A 20,681-nucleotide genomic window follows, 5' to 3' on the forward strand; every position below is an offset into this window, starting at 1 on the left:
GTAGTGATGGTGAAGTAGGTGGAGGAGGAGATTGGCGAAGTTTTCGGAGTCGGCGCAATGAGAGAGAATACCCTTTTGAAGCGCCCTCCATCGTTTTACCTATGGACATTATTGCAGTGTCTACGTGTGGACCCTCCTCTGAACAGTAAAATTCTCCGAAAAAAAAATTTTTTTTTTTTTATAGAAAATCCGAGGGTTATAATCGTGAAACGATTTTTTTTTTGTGACTCATTTCCATTACCTTTAATTCGTATTCTCTCTCTCTCTCTCTCTCTCCCCCCCTCTCTCTCTCTCTCTTGCTCTCTTTATCTCCTTCTGTCTATTTTCTCTCGAATTTATTTATAATATACAAACAATAAAAGTCACAATCAAGAAAACGAAGCTTCGTCTATTACATAAGGATCGCATTCAGTGATACGAAAAAGGTAAGGACTTCGATCATTGTATTATTTTTCTTTTCGTTCTATGCTTCGACGACTGTACATTCGTATTATATTTCTATAAATTGCATATATTTTGTATATGGGGTTGAGACAATGGCGGCGAGGGTGAAGTGGGACGCAGTGGATAAAGAAAAAAAAATTGCTAAAGTTTTCCTAGATGATTTTAAATAATTTATTCAAGTAACGAACGATTTTTTCCAGACTTTTTTAGCTGACTTTTTTCTCTTTTATATATATATATATATATATATATATTCCCTCCCCCCTCGCAAATTTCAGTAAAGTGTTATAAGACTAAGAAATTTTTCCCCTACCTGTAATTTATATATATACATATATATATATATATATCATAGAGTTAGAATCGATGCTGTCTACGCGGAGAAATTTATTATTTAAAGTGAACGTTTCTAAAAGTATCGTACCATTTAGCCTTCATCATCGTGAATGTTTAAACAAACGAGTATGGAAGAGTGTAAGTACTTTTTCTCGGTACTCTCTTCGTACCAAGATTCATCTTTTTCTAAATTTACATACATATATATATATATATATATATATATATATATATATATATATATATATATATACACGCATACGCACAAATACACTCTTACGGATAAAAATATCCTATATCTATTTGTTATCGACGAAATCCGATTTTTCAAGGACGTTATTACGTGTAACGCGAAAGATACTTTATTTTCACAATCTAAACGCGTGAAACGCATTATGCTATCTGCTATATCAAATATGGAAGTATCGAAAGAAGATAGGAACGATAGAAGAAAGTAACGATTTATCCCTGTATATCCCTTTTCATTCGTTTTGATCTTTTACGAAAAGATTTAAGAAAAAAAGAAAAAAAAGAGAGAGAGAGAGAGAGAGAGAGAGAGAGAGAGAGAGAGAAAAAGAACACATTTGTTACGTTTTGAACTTTTATGAAAAGATTTAAAAAAAAGAAAAAAAAAGAATGAAAAAAGAACGCACTTGTTACGTGCTTTATGCTTCTTAACAAGGAATCTAATTCTTTTTCTTTTTTTTTTTTTTCTTTTTTTTTTTCCCTTTTTTTTCTTTTTTTTTTCCAATTATTTCTTTGTTTTTCCTTTTTAATGGGAACGAGCCGGCATATCGCTGCTCGTAAATCTACTCTTTCAAATCGAAAAACAAAGAGCGATAAGTTACGTTTATAATTCTAAATCGATGAGAAGTCGCATTAAAAAGATACAAACTTGTCAGATAACAATCGAACGAAAACAATTCAACTGAACTCTCATACTCTCATCCAATTCGTTATTTTTCGTGATATCGATCGAAAATGATTAATAATTTTTATTTTTCTTCTCGTCATTGGTTTGTTTGTTCTTTCTTTCTTTCTTTCTTTCTTTCTTGCTTTTTTTTTTTCTTTCTTTTATTTTTTCTATTTTATCTTCCGAGAAGATATGAATTTTTATTTACAGACAAATTCTTGAATTACTTTTAAATTTTCATTGCAATTGTATAAATTCTCATTTATTTATTTTTTTTTTTTTTTTTTCATGCAGATATTTTAATCATTTCAATGGAAATTATTATATGAATTAATTCAAAAGAAAAGAAAAGAAAGAATATGTCAATTATCCTAATTATTTAATTTATAAAAATTACAGATATAATTAAATTATATATATATATATATATATATATATATATATCTTGTTGAGCATTTTCTGTTAACTTCCGATCAATGAAATCTCAATCTTTTAATAAGTGTCCAACGTAAACATTGAATTGGATTCCGATGACATAGAACATATACATATACATATACATACATATCTATCTATATATATACCGTAGTCTGCTTTGATATGAAAGGCCATTGTTCCGGTGACCTGGAAGAACTCGATCGCGATGACGCAACTCATACAAAATTGGCTTCGATCGAGGAGTAGAAGTAGAATCTATGGGGACAAGTAAAAACGTCCTTGAAATATCATCATCATAACTCCTTCTCTCTCTCTCGCTCTCTTCCTCTCTCTCTCTCTCTCTCTCTCTCTCTCTCTCTCTCTCTCTCTCTCGCTCGCTCGCTCTGTCTCTCTTTCTTCAAAATGTTATGTTATGTTCTTCATAATGTTAACAGGATTATTCGTTGTTTTTGAAGTATTCGACGTGTCAACTCTAGAAATAGAAGCGTACGTTCTTTATGGATGAACATACTTTTCAGAAATTCTTTTCTTTTTCTTTTCTTTTTTTTTTTTTTTTATTATTCTCTTTCTCTCTTTTTGAAATATATATCCGGGATCTCTTTGATATACAAGGTGGTCCAAAGTCAAATGTTTCTGAGTCATCTTAAAAAGTCGATCGCTATTTATCCAGACAAATTTTTTGCTTCCTTTTCCCTTTTCTTTTTTTTTTTTTCTTTTTTTTTTTTTGCAGATCATAAAAACACGAACTTAGCTTGTAATACTGCACGTCTAATTACGAAAATTCATGAAAAGGTTTAATCGATTTTTGACAAGAACATTTGATTCACCCTCTATATATATATATATATATATATATATATATATATATATATATATATATATATATATATTTACAATTTCTTTTTATCTTCTTTTTATCTCTTTATATAACATATATATATTTTATGAGAGGAAAAAAATCATGTATGCTCGGAAACACTCGAAGGATTTAACGGAATTTAAAGCAAAATAATTTCTATGATATATTAAAAAAAAAAAAAAAAAAAAAAAAAGAGAGAAACGAATGACGTTAATTTCGAAAATATTTCATGGAACAATAAATTAACATCATACCAAATTATAATATAAAGTTCAATTATCGATTGTATACGATGTTAACATCTGTGACGTTTATGATCAACGTGATTGGTTAATATAAGGATCCTTTTAAGTTATTGAATATTCAACCAAAGACAAATCTCAGTTAATCTCAATAATTGACATTGTACGTCGAATGTGAACGTCATGAGTAAATCGCCTATGTAGGGGGTCGGAGTAAATATAAGTATGATAATAAAACGAGCAATGAGAGAGATCTATTGATCACGTTCACAAATGTTTACAATTATATTTACAAGTTTAGAAATTGCATCACGTGCAATCCTAGAATATCTTCGAGTATATTTATTAGACCAATTGTTAATTAATCCTTTCATCGTTCATTGTTATTAAATCAATTAATTCGTCATACCATATTATTATGATTTCTATCGTTCCAAACGATGATAACTTTATTAATTCAGTTTGTATATATAAACTTATAAAAGAGAGAGAGAGAGAGAGAGAGAGAGAGAGAGAGAGAGAGAGAGAGAGCGAAGGGGGAAGGAGATAAGGATAATAGTAATTTTTTGTGTTCTATATATAAAAGAAAAAAGAAAAAACGATAAACAAACGTTTTAATCCAATGATTCATTCTTAATTAATAGGATCATTTATGTTTCTGCGATAAATTCATATTAAGATTTATCGCATTTTCACTTGACAAAAATAATAATTACAATTCTTGTAATTGGTACTGCAAATGGTGGGTAAAAAAAAAAAAAAAAGAAAAAAGGAAAGTAAATAAACGATCGGCATATACAATTGTAACTTTCATTCCTTCGGAAATTTCGCATTATCTCGTAATTTACGTATATAATAACGCGTAAAATCTAATTACGTTATCGTTCTTATATGATAATTTTATTGCGTGTTAAAAAATAAATAAATAAATAGATAAAAGTGGAGGATTAAAAAAAAAAAAAAAAATTATCTGTATACGAGTTTGATGAAATAATGTAATATATATTGCATTTTGTATTTACGCATTGTTCTCCATAGGATTTATTTGGAATTAGAGGTTAAAGATTATCGATGATTATGATCAATGAAGGAAAAAAGATATAACATTTGAGAAATACAATGATATAGTTCTACAAAAGCATTATACTTGTGTCATCGACCACTGTACATGTAAATATATATAGTATTTTAAATGTTCAGCACTTACAGCAAGAGCTTGAATGACTATCTTTCTCTCTCTCTCTCTCTCTCTCTCTCTCTCTCTCTCTCTCTCTCTCTCTCTCTCTCTCTCTCTCTCTCTCTCTCTCTCTCTCTCTCTCTCTCTCTCTCTCTCTCTCTCTCTCTCTCTCTTTCTCCAACCCCCCCCTTATCTCTCTCTCTCTCTCTCTCTCTCTCTCTCTCTCTCTCTCTCTCTCTCTCTCTCTCTTTGGTGTCAAAGGTCATTACACTCGTATAAAACGAACCGTGCTGTGGTAGTCACGTATGATACTTTGCGAGCTACTTCAAGATTTTGTTGCAATGCGGCGAAACTGCGGTATATTCGTTTACATTTATAAAACATTTATTATACCTTTATCCGCTTATTCGTGTGCTTGTTTGTTTGTCTATTTATGTATGTGTATGCACGAGTTTGTTCATGCTATTAGAAGATTTATACGACGATTTTCAAGGAAAAGAAAAAAACAAAAAAAAAAAAAAAAGAAAGAAAGAAAGAAAAAAGGAAAGTAATCGAAAAATTTTATTATAAGCTTGTTATAATTTTAAATTCATTAAATTTTTGGATTTACAGAAGGTACAATTTTTTTTTGTTTGTTTTAGCTTTTGTTTATCCATTTATTTGAAAATATTATTCTTTAAAGTACATTGTTGTTGTTATTATTATTATTATTATTATTATTATTATTATTATTATTATTATTATTATTATTATTATTATTATTATTATTATTATTATTATTATTATTGTTATTAATATTATCATTATTATCATCATTATTACTGTGTAATAGGTACACGTGTGTTTATTTTTCACGTTCGTTTAACAGAGAGAAATAAAAAAATATTAATTTAGAATTTGTCGCGTAAATGTCGTCATCGAACTAAATTGTACGTCGCACGGTTCGTCTGTAAATATTTACATCTTCTCGGCTTTGGTATCTACACACAATGTACAATATTTCCTTCGCTTACTATTGCCATATTGCAAGCATACATAAATATACATGAATACATATGAATACATAGATGCATAGATTTAAAATCATTAAATAATAAACGAATAACAAATCTCAATAATTAAGCATTAAATCATCAAATCTTTTAGTCTTCTTTCTTTCTTTCCTTTTTTTCTTTCCTTTTTTTTTCTTTCTTTCTTTTTTTTTTTCTTTTTTTATTTTTTATTTTTCTACGAATACTTTTGATTATTTACACGAATTTAAAATTGTGCACACTCAACGTTTTTCCCACGTTTTATATATAATTATCACGTAATACGCAGAAAACTAGAAAATTATTTTCAAGATGTATAATACGTCAATTGACAATTCTTTATATTATATTCATCATTGTTTGCCTCTATCATCGATCATCGATGATCATATTCATCGGTAAAAATGAAATGAGTGCGTCGCGTATTCGAGCTAATTAATAAAACGGATTAAAAAAGCATTATAATCGTATGTTAATAATAAATCAGGTGACTTTTATATTTCATATCATTTTTTACTTTCTTATCGTAAAAGGAATATTGTTTATCATACAATAAGTCTTTTTATAGAATATTATTCAATATCTATATCAGTTTTTATATTTCAAGTTTTATACATTAAAATTTTATTCACAAATGTAAAAATTCACAATTCTTAAATAATAATTAAATGAAGTATTTTTTAATCGATGAATTAAAACACGTTTCTTTTCTTTGTTTTTTTTTTTTTTTTCGAACGTCAAATTCGAAAAAGAAAATACACGCGCGCACACACATATATATATATTTATACAATTTTTTATAACATTAAATTATGTACGAATCATGAATGAATATGGATAAAGTATGAGACAAAAAGTTGCTTTTTTTTAGATGGTATTAAAAATTAATTACTAATTTTTCGTGATCATTTAGATTAGATGATTTTTCTTATCAGACTTCGAGCTGCAAGTCTAAAAGAAATCCGTTCACCCTATAGAATAGAATTATGAGTCAGAGGCAAAATCAAAGTTGAAGGACAAGACTACGTTTAACATGCCTTTTCCTTTTAACGTGGTCGAGCGATCAGCTGATCGCTACGAATGTGTCATTGAACCAATGACAACGGTACACTCGTAGAAAATCGTTCATTTATACGAAAATTTCAATAGAAATTTCGAAAATGTACCATATTTTCATTTTTATTTATTTTTTTTTTTTATTTTTTTTTTAACTTTGAAACAAATACATAAATAAATAAATACAATATATAATTGTACGTAGTAGCATATGGATGCAATGAAATGATTGTATATCAAAATTAATAGGAAGAGAAAGATAGAAAGTGAGATAGATAGAGATAGTGTGACAAATGTTAAACGAAAACATTCTTATCTTTGATTAAAAACATTTTTCGAATGAAAAATTATATATTTGATTTTTGACAAATCAAATTCGTCAGTATGAATTAACATTATAGATAAAAGAAAGAAAAAAAAAAAAGGAAAAAAAAAGAAGAAGAAGAAGAAAGAAATAAAATAAAATGTTTTCTTTTTTTCTTACTCTTACATGAGTAATTATTTATCTATCGTCGAAAAAAAAAAATAAAGAGAAACCATAGGAAGTAAATTATTATTCAAAGACAAAAGATAAATGAATGAATGAATTAATTAATAATTATAATATATATATATATATATATATATATATATATATATATATATATTCAATATAAACGTACTATGTAAGTTTAAATGAAATATCGAAAATGAATAATCGATAATGTGTTATCATCGATCACTTCTTGTTATCGTTTATACGATAGATCCAATAGATAAATTGATGAACATAGTGCGTTACCTTATGTTATTCTGTTATTCTAGTATCATGGTAATGTTCCATGATATTTATTTATTTTCTTTCTGTTCTTTGTTTTCGTTTTTTCTTTTTTTTTCCACTATTTGTTATGAAACACTTGACAAAGATCTTTCACTACTACGATGAACGTAATGATACGTATTATCATTATCATTCGATTTAATTATTATTATTATTATTATTATTATTATCATTATTATCATTATTATCATTATTGTTGATGTTGTTGTTGTTGTTGTTATTGTTATTGTTATTGTCATTATTATTGTTTTCTTAACGCGTATATAATAAATATTAATCGTCTTTACATTGAATATTTATTTTTTTTATCTTTTTTTTTTCTCTTTTTTTTTTTTTTCTTTTCTTTTCTTTTTTTTTTTTTTCATATCAGCTATACATTAACGCGCAAGTAAAGTGAAGGAAAAAAAGAAAAAAAAAAAAAAAAAAAAAACCGGAAAAAACGTGAATAAACAAATTAGAAGGAAAAAAATAAAAAGAAAAAGAAAAACGAAAGAAAAAGAAAAGAAAGTCTCGTTGTTTTTTTTTCGTGCTTAGATTTGTTAACAGTCTGGAGTTTGTGAATTAGTCCCCCGGTAGTTATGTCTACGGTGTGTGCGTGTATATATATATATATATACATAAATATATATATATATATATATATATATATATATGTATATATAAAATTCAACACCACATAACACGTGCTTCGAAATAAAACGATTTTCTTCTCCTTGGATACAAAACTTCTTATACATATATTTGTGCGTAAACGCATATAATCACCTGTATACATATATATATATATATATGTGTGTGTGGTGTGTACATATACATATGATATACGTATATATATATATATATATATATATATATGTACATACATAAATAAGAGATACTCCGTATAAACACGTGCAATTGTGAAACAGTCCACGAGTTGGCATCGTGAAAAGTGAATGTCACCTTTTGAGAACGACTTCTTTTCTGGTGTTGTCCCTAACGTAAATCAATTCATATTATTTTTTATATGTATGTATGTATATATATATATATATATATATATATATATATATATATATATATAGGGTGAGCTATAATTTCCTTGGTGAGCTCAAAAATGATTTAAAAGAAAATAAAAACAAATTATTTTAGGACTTTTATGAAATTTATATTACGGAGCTTAAAAAATAAAGAAAATGTAAACGCAAACACACGTTTCTTATTCGTGCACGAATAATTATTTATCTTCGATCGGAGTGGGAAGGGAGGATGGTGGGGTGTGACGGGCGAAAAAAGAAGTAATATAAAAATAATAGGTAAAATTGGGAAAAAATGTATTGTTAATAATTATACGTTTATAATGTTTACGATATATCGTATTTAAAGATTAATGCCAATGATAATGAAATATTATTGATCGATTATTTTTCATTCCAACGTATTTCTTACGATTATATTTATAAACGTTGAGAAATATATTTTTTAAGGTTTTTTATTATTGTTATTTTTTTTTTTCCTTTTTTTTTTTTTTTCGCGGAAAAGCAGATCTATTTTTTTTAAAGCATCCCGAAACTTTTAGAACACTCTGTACATATATGTATATATATATATATATACATATATATATATATATATAACCAAATGTCGTTGACATCTCTTGGTATTATTTTTCATTTGTTCCTATAGTATCTAAGTATTTATAGAAACGTTATCCGTTGTTTAATAATCTTCCACAAACAAATAATCGTATATAATTCATGCTGATCAATATAATGATAATTTTGACTCGTCTCGAAATGAATTTCATTATCATATTCAAGATTTATTTCTTTCGTCATCTTCTTTTCATCCAACGTAAGAATTATCTTTCAAACATTCAATCGATACACTCGACTAATTAATATATATATATATATATATATATATATATATATATATATATATGAACTATTTATATATTAGATTTGTTTTCTCGAGTATAACGACGATTAATATAACAGGACTTTAATATTCTCATATCAACAAGATATTTACTTATTTACTAACTAGGCCTTTCTAAAAATTCTCATAGTGATAACGGTATATAGTTAAAATCGATAAGGATAACAACTTATTTTATGTATATGTAATATATATATATATATATATATAAGTGTGTGTGTGTGTGTTCGTTTTAAAACTAATTTTCTATATTTCTAATAATAATACCAGATCACTATTAATGAATATTATAAATTAATACCGAATAGTTTTTAATAAACAATAACAAAGTGATTATTAATTACGCTCATTTTTCTTTTTTTTTTTTTTTTTTTTTTTTTTTTTTTTTTTTTTTTTGAGAGGGGTAGAAAATCATTAAAAATTCATTCATATTTATTTTACAAAGTTCCTAGATGTAGATTTTAATAAATGATGAATGAATGAATAATGAAATTAATCCAAAGTCATGCGAAAAAATAATTGATTTTTGAATATCACTTGGGAACTTTTAGTCCACCCTATAAATACATATTCGTCGGACGACAAAGAGACAATGAAAAAGAATTTTTTTTTTTTTTTTTTTTTTCGTATGTGCAATTTCGAAAGTCTTCGATGGAAATATTTTCACCTGACCACTGCAATAATAATAAATATTATTATTATTATTGATTAATGTGACCGAAATTTTTAATGTATATATATATAAAATGATTATTAATCATATTCTCCCTTCGTAACAATTCTTTCGAATTTACTTTCTATTTATTATTATTATTATTATTATTATTATTTTTATTATTATTATTATTATTATTATTATTATTATTATTATTATTATTATTATTATAATATTCGATTTATTATAATAATATCTGTTTTGTATCTGTTAAAATGTATACTCATACACAATTCTTTTTAGAATTAAAAATTTTTTAAAATTTAAAAACTAAAGGAAGGAAATACTTCCCTTAGTGGCTATCACAATTTTATCATTTATTGTTACAACGAACGACAATGATATTTGATATTCCGAATATTCTCATTTTCGAACAGAATTTTATATATATATATATATATATAAATATAATAATAATTTTAATATTCGCTAGGAAAAGTTTTTAATTATATATATTTATCGAATTATCGATCTATTTGAAAAAATTCACATATTTTTTTTTTTATTTTTTTTTTTTTTTTTTTTTTTTATGTTCTAAGAAAATAGGGAAACAATATGGAAACAGGGAAAGAATTTGATTATCAGGAATAGAAATTATTATTTAGCACCGTAATCAAATAATATACCGATTAGTTTGTTTTTCACAAAGTTATAATGATTAATGATAATTAGAAATTAAATAATAATTGTAATAATTACTATTTGGATGATTTGGTTGTTTGAAGGATTTTCCAAAAAAAAAAAAAAAAGAAAAAAAAAAGAAAAAAAAAGGAAAAGGAAAAGAATATTGAAAAAATTTTGTAAGTTATGATGTGTATACACACACAAACACACACACACAGATTTAGACGGAGCATATGTAGAATAGAGTTAAAATTTCTCCGTTCTGTGAACAACAGCTGTTCCAGAAGTAGCTAAAACGAAACATTGAACTTTGCCGAACTCGTTTGATTAAAAGAGAACAAAAGACATGAAAAAAATAAACAAAGAACGAATCATTGTTTATAAATACATTGATAATCTATCAATTTCTATCAACGTTTCTTGGATATATATATTTGTTTTGTCATTAAATTGTTTAGATAAATGATATCACATAAGAACTTCTATGAACTCGTAGAAAAAGAAAAAGAAAGTATAAAGATGCATCATTTCTTAGGCGTGTCCAATAGTTGTTACTCGAACAAATTTCTAAACTCACGTAGGACTTACGAAGAGCTACAAAAAAAGAAAAGAAAGGAAAGGAAAAAAAGAAGTCATTTTTTTTTTTTTTTTTTTTTTTTTTTTTTTTTTTTTTTTTTTTTTTAATCACAAAACTTCTGTGTATTTTTTAAATCACAAAATTTTTCTTGAGCTGAACAAAAAAAAAAAACCTTAATTCCCCATATATATATATATATATATATATATATATATATATATATATATATATCGTAATGGAATTTTTGAACGGAAAAAAAAAAAGAAAAAACCAAAAATTCTTTTATTTCCTATACTCGTGTCACGAGGAATTAATTAATGAATTATTCCATATTGGGCCATAGATCGAAAGAAATGGAAAAAGGATGGAATAAGATAAAATAATATAAAATAAAAAAAGAAGATGTATATATGTAATTTAAAATATAAAATCAAATTTTGTAGAAGGGTGTAGTACTGTGTTGTATAGCCTCTCACTCTCTCTCTCTCTCTCACACACACTCACACACTCATACACACACACACGCACGCACGAGGCATTATACTCGAAATAGGCGAGAACGGTGCGCTCTAACGTAAGATCTAGTCGGGCGAACACGCGGATGCCTGCTGATGTACACGTGATTCAAGCGTGCTATGGTATCGACCGCCTTCCCCCATCTCTTTACCCTGGGCAATCTGCATTTGTGTGCGCGAGCGAACGAACGCGCGCGCGCGCCCGCGCGCACACCGTATCGAACCAAACGCGCATATAACAAAGAAACCTTCTCGCAAGATTTCCAACAAACGGGGTTTACATACTTCCTTCCTTTTCTCTCTTTCTTTCTTTTTTTCTCTTACTCTTTTTATCTTTTTCTCTTGTCTTTTTATTCTTTGTTTCTTTTCGTTTTTATTTTTATTTTGTACTTCTCTTTATCTTCATATATGTAAATATATATATCGTTTTTTTTTTTTTTTTTTTTCAAAGTCCAAAAAATTATATCGTCTTGGTTCGTTCAAATAATTATTTTTACTTTCGTCACTATATAATACAATCGCAATATTAATGACTATTGGTTTTTTTATTCTTTGCTTAAGTTTCATTTTCTTTCTTTTCTCTCTCTTTCTCTCTCTTTTCTTTTCTTTTTTTCTCTATTTAATCATCGTTAATCTCACGTTACTATGATGCGTCTATATTGTTTATTTAAATCTTTGCTTGATTTATTTTTCTTTGTCTTTTTTTTTCTTTTTTTTTCGAGAGAGAGAGAGAGAGAGAGAGTAAAAGAAACAAAATGAATTATTAATTCATTAAATCCACATTGCGGATATAGGTTTCGATTTTTTTATTATTATTATTATTATTATTATCATTATTATTTAGGGAAAATAAAATGAATTCTGTTTCTTTTTTTTTTTTTTCTTTCTTTCTTTTACTTTGACAAATGTATTCACATATATATTTTTTGATTTCGGAATAAAATTCCTGAATTTTTTTTTTTTTTTTTATTTTTTTTTTTATCGACATTCTCTTATCCATCAAGTCGAAATTACCAATTAGATTTCGTTTTTCGTTAGGTAATGTAAAAGGACAAAATCATTTTTCTCTTCATTTATTTCGTTTGAATTAATATCCGAGAATATTTTTCAAACGACGATAAAAATAATACCTCGATGGACATTTAAACGTATAAACGATGATGATTAATATTTATTCGGTTATTATATTATTATAACAATTTATCGATTAAGAAATTGTTCTTTTTCGATTAGAAGTTGATATAAAACGGGAATTAAAAAAGGGAAATAAAAAATGATTAGAGAAAAAGTCTCTCGATGCGGAGATTGCTCTTTCTCTTTCTTCTTCATCTTCATTTTCTTCTTCTTCTTCTTCTTTTTTTCTTTTTTTCTGCATACTAAACGTAAGCTATTTTTATCATATGCGTATATTTCCCTTGATTCACCGGAATTCAATGGAAACACGAAAAGGCTATGGGCTAAAAGATTTTTCTTTCGAATTTAGATTACATTTTAGATATTTTTTGTTCTCGAAGGAAACAAAAAAAAAACAAACGAAAAAAGAAAGAAAAAAACAAAAAAAAAAATTAGGTCAACTTAATGCATCGATGATATAGACGTTATTCCAACGTGATTGTCGATTGAAATTTAAATTTTACGTTTTGTTTTTTTTTTTTTTTTTTTTATTTTATTTTATTTTCTTAATTTTTCTCTTTGTTTTTTTTTTCCCCCATTTCTATGTATTAATAATAATTGGCTTGAAATTTCAACCGATCGTTTATCATTTTCGTATATGTACGTCATTATTTGGCCTTCATGACGTATCGAAAAATATTTTAATAACGTGAGATAATTAAGACGGAGACAATTTTTAAAAGCATTTGTAAACGTCAATATATTTTAATAATATCTGCTTGTATGAAAAAGATCACACGCAACACGCGCACACACGCGCGCGCGCACATACATTTTGTGTGTCATTCGAATGAAACACATTATCTAGGTATTCCCACGTTGCAAATGGATTTGCAATTTACTGTAATAACACGAGTATGTATTTCTCATCGTGTTTTATAATAATTACAAAATTGATCGAAGTATCATAGTTTTTTCGAAGAACTTTAATATCCTATATCCTTAAGTTTAATAACAATCAATGACATAAAAAGAAATTTCCAAAATTGAAAAAGACGTGACGTAAATGCATATTGCACATTGGAATATTATTTTGAAACGGATTTATGACGATATATAGGATAAATGTTAAACGTTAATTTGTATATCCTCAAAATTAATAAATGTCGAGGAAAAAAATAGAAAAAACAAAAAAAAAAAGAAAAAGAACAAAAAGAAAGAAAAAGAAAACGAAAAATTTGCAAAAATTAAAAAATATGCGATGTATGCATTGGTAAAATTAGAAAAATTATTTGAAACGAATTACATTGATAGACGAGAAATAAATAAAATTAAAAATAAATGAGACCATTAAAAGTGATTCGAAACGAATTAAAATGATAACGCTTCAATATTTCCAAAGATAACGTATTGATCATACAAATTTCATCGTTGATTTATTTTTAACAAGACTGCCGCATTCGTAGATATATGTATGTATGTGCGTGCGTGCGTGTGTGTGTGCATATGTGTGTGTATATATGTATCGATTCTGAATCATTTTGGAGAGTGAAGGAATAGTTTGTCATGCATTAGATACGTGAAGTTTCCAATTCGAATCGTGATTATCAGTAACACCTACGATATATATATATATATATAAATGATTCAAAGTCGAGTAATCGTTTAAAAACAGCCATCTATCATAGCTTAAAAAAATAAATATAAAAGAGAGCCCATTTTGTTCAATCGCGTGATTGAACCAAATTCATCGTCAAATGGATTCCATTCAAAAGTGTATAATTTTTAATAATAATAATAATAATAATAACAATAATAATAATAATAATAATAATAATAATAATAATAATAATAAAATTGCAAATGGAAGAAGAAAAAATAGAAGAAAGATAATTCAGAGATCATCGTATCACCGTTCGATACCCAACGTCCTTGTACAATGTAACTTACAAGTAATGATCTATCGATCCTTTGAAACTACTCGATGACTATTATCATTGGTGATATAATATTTTTATTAAATCTCTTATCGAATATATATGATATTATCAAAGATTGTGCGAATGTGAAAGATAATCTTGATTATTGACTCCCTTTCTCTCTCTCTCTCTCTCTCTCTCTCTCTCTCTCTCTCTCTCTCTCTCTCTCTCTCTCTCTCTCTCTCTTTGTTTTTCTCCCTCTTTATAATGTTAAACTCTTTTACATGTTAATAATAACATGTAGTAAGAAGAGTATATGACTCGGATGACACAAAAGAACGAGTAGTCAACAACAGCGCACCTGTTATGTTCAGTTTTTAACGAGGTCAAACAACGATTAAACGATGATCGAATAGGCACATCCAACAAAGCTCTCTATTCTTAACTTACGTAATGTGTACAACATTGTTTTCATAGCGTTCGGACTCTCGATTATCATTGAAACTTCATTGCTTTGAGAAACTAGTGAACGTATGTAACTAATTAAGAACAACCTCCTCAAGTCTCTCTCTCTCTCTCTCTCTCTCTCTCTCTCTCGCTCTCTCTCTTTATCTTTCTCTTTTTATTCTTTCTTTTTTCTATACAGGTAACAAGGACACGAGTAACACGATGTACGAGTTAAACGTGATGTTTTCTTCATTGCCGCGATAGGTTGAGCTTTTTTTTTTTTTCTTCTTTTCTTTTCTTTTATTTTCTTTAATCGTACGAAGGTTGCAAAAGGAGTCGAAGCGAGACTGCTAATGGACGACGCGTGTACAAGTCGTGATCGACTCCCTAGACACACGTGTGTTTCTTTATATACTGATTCATAATTCGTTCTTTGAAATTTCGTCGTGAAATTTATTATGCGTATATGTATATATAGATGTAATACGATTTATATGTTCCGCGTATTCACGTTCATATAAGTAACAGGAAAGGAGCGTGGGAATGAGGATGGGGGGGTTGGGAGAGATGGAGTTGGCATAAAACTACCCACTTACATGTGTTATCTTTTTTTTACAGACTAATATTTTTTTTACAGATCGTAAAAGGAATTGCGAACCGTTTAAGAAAAAAAAAAAAAACAACAAGAAAAAGGAAGTAATTCGCTTTTTAAATTCATCTAGCAACTTTTTTTTTTTTTTTCTTTTGTTTCGATTTATATGACATATCTAGTTTGTATCTATACACTTATATGTATTCTTATATATATTCATTTATAATAAATTTATATTGAAAATTTTGATAGATATATAACGATGAAGAATTAGATAAAACGATGGCAAATGAAATAAAGATTAGTACGATCGATTAGAAAAAAGATATTGGGAATATATATATATATATATATGTATATATTTTTTTTTCTTTTTTAAATACAGCGTTAAATCGTTTAAATTGTCATTAAGATATTACTCGATTAGATGCATTCATCTATTTTTTCTTTTTTTTTCTTTTTTCATTTTCTTTTCTTTTTTTATTTTCCTTGCAATTTCTCAAAATTGATAAATAATTATAATCGATAAGCGTGATGTCCATAATAAGAAGGGAGTGACTTCGGTGTGTATTCAAAACAAACGATCAATCTAAACGAGATATCATTGACATCCTCCATCTATATTAATGTTTTAAAGGATGGCATTTAAGAAGATAGAGATAAATCGATATTAAAATGATAACATTAATGGAGTTACCTATTATATATACATATATATATATATATATACATATCATATCCATAAACAAGTTTTACGTTTTCCTTAGAAAAACAAACTATTGTAGTAAATAACTGACTGCATCATTCTATAGATAGAGAATCTTTTGTAATCATATATTACATATTTACGATCCATGATCTTAATTGATTTATCATTAAGAAATTATCGTTGTTGTTGTTCTTGCTGCTAATAAAAATAATATAGATAAATAAATAAAGTGCCGAAGAAAGCCGTCACGTTTTTCTTTCTTTTTTTTTTTTTTTCTTTCTTTTTTTTCTCCTTCATTCTCTTTATAATGCAAAATTTTTTGTTTTTAAAACGAATCGAACAAAATTTAGAAAGAATTCATAATAGTCTAAAATTAGAATTTGCAACCTAATTAAAACCCATTGAAATTAATATATTGTCGTTCGATTATTTAATTGATTCGTTAGAAAGCGATCGAAAGTTTCTATGAATATTTTCTGTTATAAACTAAACGATGATACATAAATCAGACTAGTTAATATTTAAATATCGTTATTGTCCGTATAGAAATCGTGTCATTAATTTCTTTTCTTTTTTCCATTGCCGTTGACGGAAATTTTTCTTTTTTTTTTCTATTACAAAAAAAAAAAAGAAAGAAAAAAGAAAAGAATAGAAAAGAAAATTCCGCGTTCATCTTCCATTTCCAAACCGGAGAAGAGAGAGAGAGAGAGAGAGAGAGAGAGAGAGAGAGAGAGAGAGAGAGAGAGAGAGAGAGAAAGAGTAGTAGTAGTTACAAATGGAAGGAAAGTGTGTCATTTAAATTTAGCTCGAAATTACGTAATATCATTAAAGCCATAAAGCGTGTTCGATAACGAAAGAAAAAGCAACAGCTGTTTGTTGATGGACGACTGATTTGTGAATTGAGATGATTCTTCAGTTTTTTTTTTTTTTTTTTTTTTCTCCTTTTTCTTCCTTTTTTTTCTTCGCACATGCGCATACATACGTACACCCGCGTGCGTATATGCATCATTGAATATTGAATTTAATTAAATGACGAGAACTGGTATGTTTAACGAATCAGATTTAATCGTTCGTAATTCTAACGAAGGACGTTCTTCGTGAAGAACACGATAATAATATATACCGCAACGTACGAGCTAGTAAAATGAAATATTATTTGCATCTTTCTCTTTTCTTTTTTCTTTTTTTTTTTTTTTACACTTCTTTTTTTTATACAAATATCCCGAACAAAATCAATTCTTCAATCCATCCACAAATCGATTCGTTCGCAGAACAATTCGGACACGGACATTGAGACATCATCGTGTATTCTCACGTATCAAACTGACCTAGATCAAAGCATCGTCGACGAAGTCCATCGGCAAAAATATTCGTCGGGTATTTAATATTATTATGAAAATCTTTCGTGAAAGTTATAACAGTGTAAAAAGAAAAACAAGAAAATAAGTTCACTTGTAAGTGGAAACTTTTTTTGGATATATTATCGTTCGATTACGTCACAGAGAAAAAGTACAATTTTACTCTTGAGATTTATAATTCCCAACTTATGGATTGCAAAGACGGAAAAAAAAAGAGAGAATGAGAAGTGGAAAAATATTGAAAACAAAATAATAAAGAAAGAAAATGATAAAAATATACCACAGTACTTAAATACGTACACACACACACACACACACACACATACAACAGTTTATTATATATATTATATATATGCACGCACATATAATTTAAATGGCACCTGCACGAACTGCGTATCTCTCTCTCTCTCTTTCTCTCTCTCTCTCTCTCTCTCTCTCTCTCTCTCTCTCTCTCTCTTTCTCTCTCTCTCTCTCTCTCTTTCTCTCTCTCTCTCTCTCTCTCTCTCTCTCTCTCTCTCTCTCTTTCTCTTGTTTCTCTCTCATTTCTCATTAAGGATCGACTTGATCAAAGACAACAACACGAAGACGATGGGAGGTTGATAAGTGAAGAGAGAAAGAGAGAACGAAAAAGACACGCATGAAAAAACAAACGTGCATGCGTTCGTTTCGTGAGTGATTCTCTCATGTCTTATTTTCATTCGTTGTTTGTCCGCGTATATATGCGTTCCCTATGAACCCTTGTACGTTACTACGTCTCTCTCTCTCTTTCTCTCTCTCTCTCTCTTTCTCTCTCCTTACCATGCACCAGCCGCCCCTACTCCCCACCTCGTACCGCTTCCTTCGTTTCGCCTTCCCCCTCCACTATTCTACCATTATCAACGGTAGTGTGTATACACGTTCGAGCAACGGTATAAAGGCGAACACTTCTCGACGCTTCGAGTTAGTCCGTTTCACGCGTTCAAACGATTAACACGTGTGACAACGAGAATTTGATATTTTCTTTTGTTTGTTCTTTTTTTTTTTTCTTCTTCTTCCTCGATTGGATTTTATTCCATCACTGTTTTTTGTTTTCCATTCTTTTTCTTTTCGTCGAAATTTTGTAATACTTTTACATCGAAGTCTTCGATTACAGCGAAATTTTTTTATAATACGATTGTTCATTTTATTATTGTTTTGTTTTTATTTTATTATCGAGATATCGTTACGAAGAAGTTTTATTGAGGATCGACAATTATTATTGAACGTTTTTTCCTTTTTTTTTTTTGTCACTGTAAATTTTCCTCTTTTCAAAATTAATCGTTCATCGATATCAAGATGCCTGTCGAATTGGAGCCAGTGCCATCGATCCCTCATAAGGCCTGTCCCACTCATTGTAATGGGTACGCGTAATTATTATTATTATTATTATTATTATTATTATTATTATTATTATTATTGTTGTTGTATGTCGTCTATTTTTTTTGTTTTATTTTTTCTTTTTTCTTTTTTTTCCCATACACAAAACAACGAAAAATACATACACAAAAGTTCGATACGAATTTAAATTTGAGAATTTTTTGTTTGTTTGTTTGTTTTTTTATTTATTTATTATTATATATGCATGTATGTGTACACACATACATACGTATGTGATATATAGTTACACGTGACATGAATAACGCTGCAATGTGTTCCAATGATTTATCTAAGCTATCATAAGAAATTATTCTCGTTGGAGTGCTTGAAAAGAGAGAGAAAGAGAGAGAGAGAGAGAGAGAGAGAGAGAGAGGTCGATTGAAGCATAAAATGAAACGTAAAATAAGACGAATCTAGAAAGCGAGTTTCGCTTTCTAATTTCTAAACACTTAAAAGTCTATACGTAATTATATGTAATATAAATGCATCCAAACAACGATTAAAGGGTGGTTAATAAGAAAGAAAAAAAAATTGAAAAATGAAAAAAAAAAAAAACAACAAGAATAGTCAAATATTCGTAATATCATATTAACATTCGAAATTATTATTATATATGTATATATATCTTATTTTTTTTCTTGTTTTTTCAGAGAGGAAAAAATGAATAAGCTGTGTAGACAACTATCGATCGAAAGTCCAAGCATAACAGGACGAGATTGTGTATTCAGTTTCGATGTACCAGTTCCCGATGTACCCGCACAAGGTGCACGAATTCGTGTAGTTTGTGCCGGAGCTTGCTATCACCCAAAACGTTCACCGAGTCTATCGTCTTTGACTTCGGTATCAAGTAGCAGTAGTTTGGCTACTGAGGCATCCTTAGAGGGTGATTTCCCAATTAATATTCCACATCATGGTGTAAGAGATGCCGCATTATTTCCTGGATATGAGGTAGCTGGTGTCATTGAATCACTTGGTTCTGACGTTAGCGAGGATTGCGAATACGCTCTTGGTGATCGCGTTATCCTTTATCCATACGAAGGAATACCAAATGGATATGTCGAATATTTGGTTGTACATGATCTTAAATATCTTATAAAGATACCCGACAATATGTCACTGAGCGTAGCAGCTATGTTACCGGCTGGTGCATTACTTGCTATGAACACCGTATTTTCTGCACATGATCACGTACAGAATCTTTTGAAGGAAAGAGACGAGAAGACCGTATGTAAGATTTTGATCGTTGGCACAGGTGGATTAGCACTTTGGGCATTGAGAATTGCGGCTTATCACTTCAGTGATATAAAAGATAGAGTGACCATAACAATCGCAACGCTTAAAGATGATGGATTAATAATGGCACAGGAATTTCAACGGTAGGAATCTCATAGATCTTTATTTTTTTTTTTTTTTTTTTTTTTTTTCGATCTTTTGTCAATTGCATTATTTCGATCATTGATCCAGGAAATATAGTTAAATTA

General features: G+C 28.1%; 1 protein-coding gene across 2 annotated transcripts in view; it reads left to right on the forward strand.

Moving 5' to 3' along the window:
• Positions 1–291: 291 nt before the first annotated feature.
• LOC124951231 (quinone oxidoreductase) overlaps positions 292–20,681 on the forward strand; it is a 24,707-nt gene continuing 4,317 nt past the window's right edge. The window contains exons 1-2 of one of the 2 annotated variants that reach the window (XM_047499292.1): positions 292–425; positions 19,851–20,576. In XM_047499292.1, coding sequence (XP_047355248.1) covers positions 19,861–20,576 — 716 coding nt within the window. In that variant the 5' untranslated portion in view covers positions 292–425; positions 19,851–19,860. Of the gene's footprint in view, positions 426–18,738; positions 19,185–19,850; positions 20,577–20,681 lie in introns of those variants that run through there. The other variant, XM_047499291.1, reaches the window with a different exon arrangement.

Source organism: Vespa velutina, chromosome 8 (assembly GCF_912470025.1).
Source record: "Vespa velutina chromosome 8, iVesVel2.1, whole genome shotgun sequence".
NCBI lineage: Eukaryota > Metazoa > Arthropoda > Insecta > Hymenoptera > Vespidae > Vespa > Vespa velutina.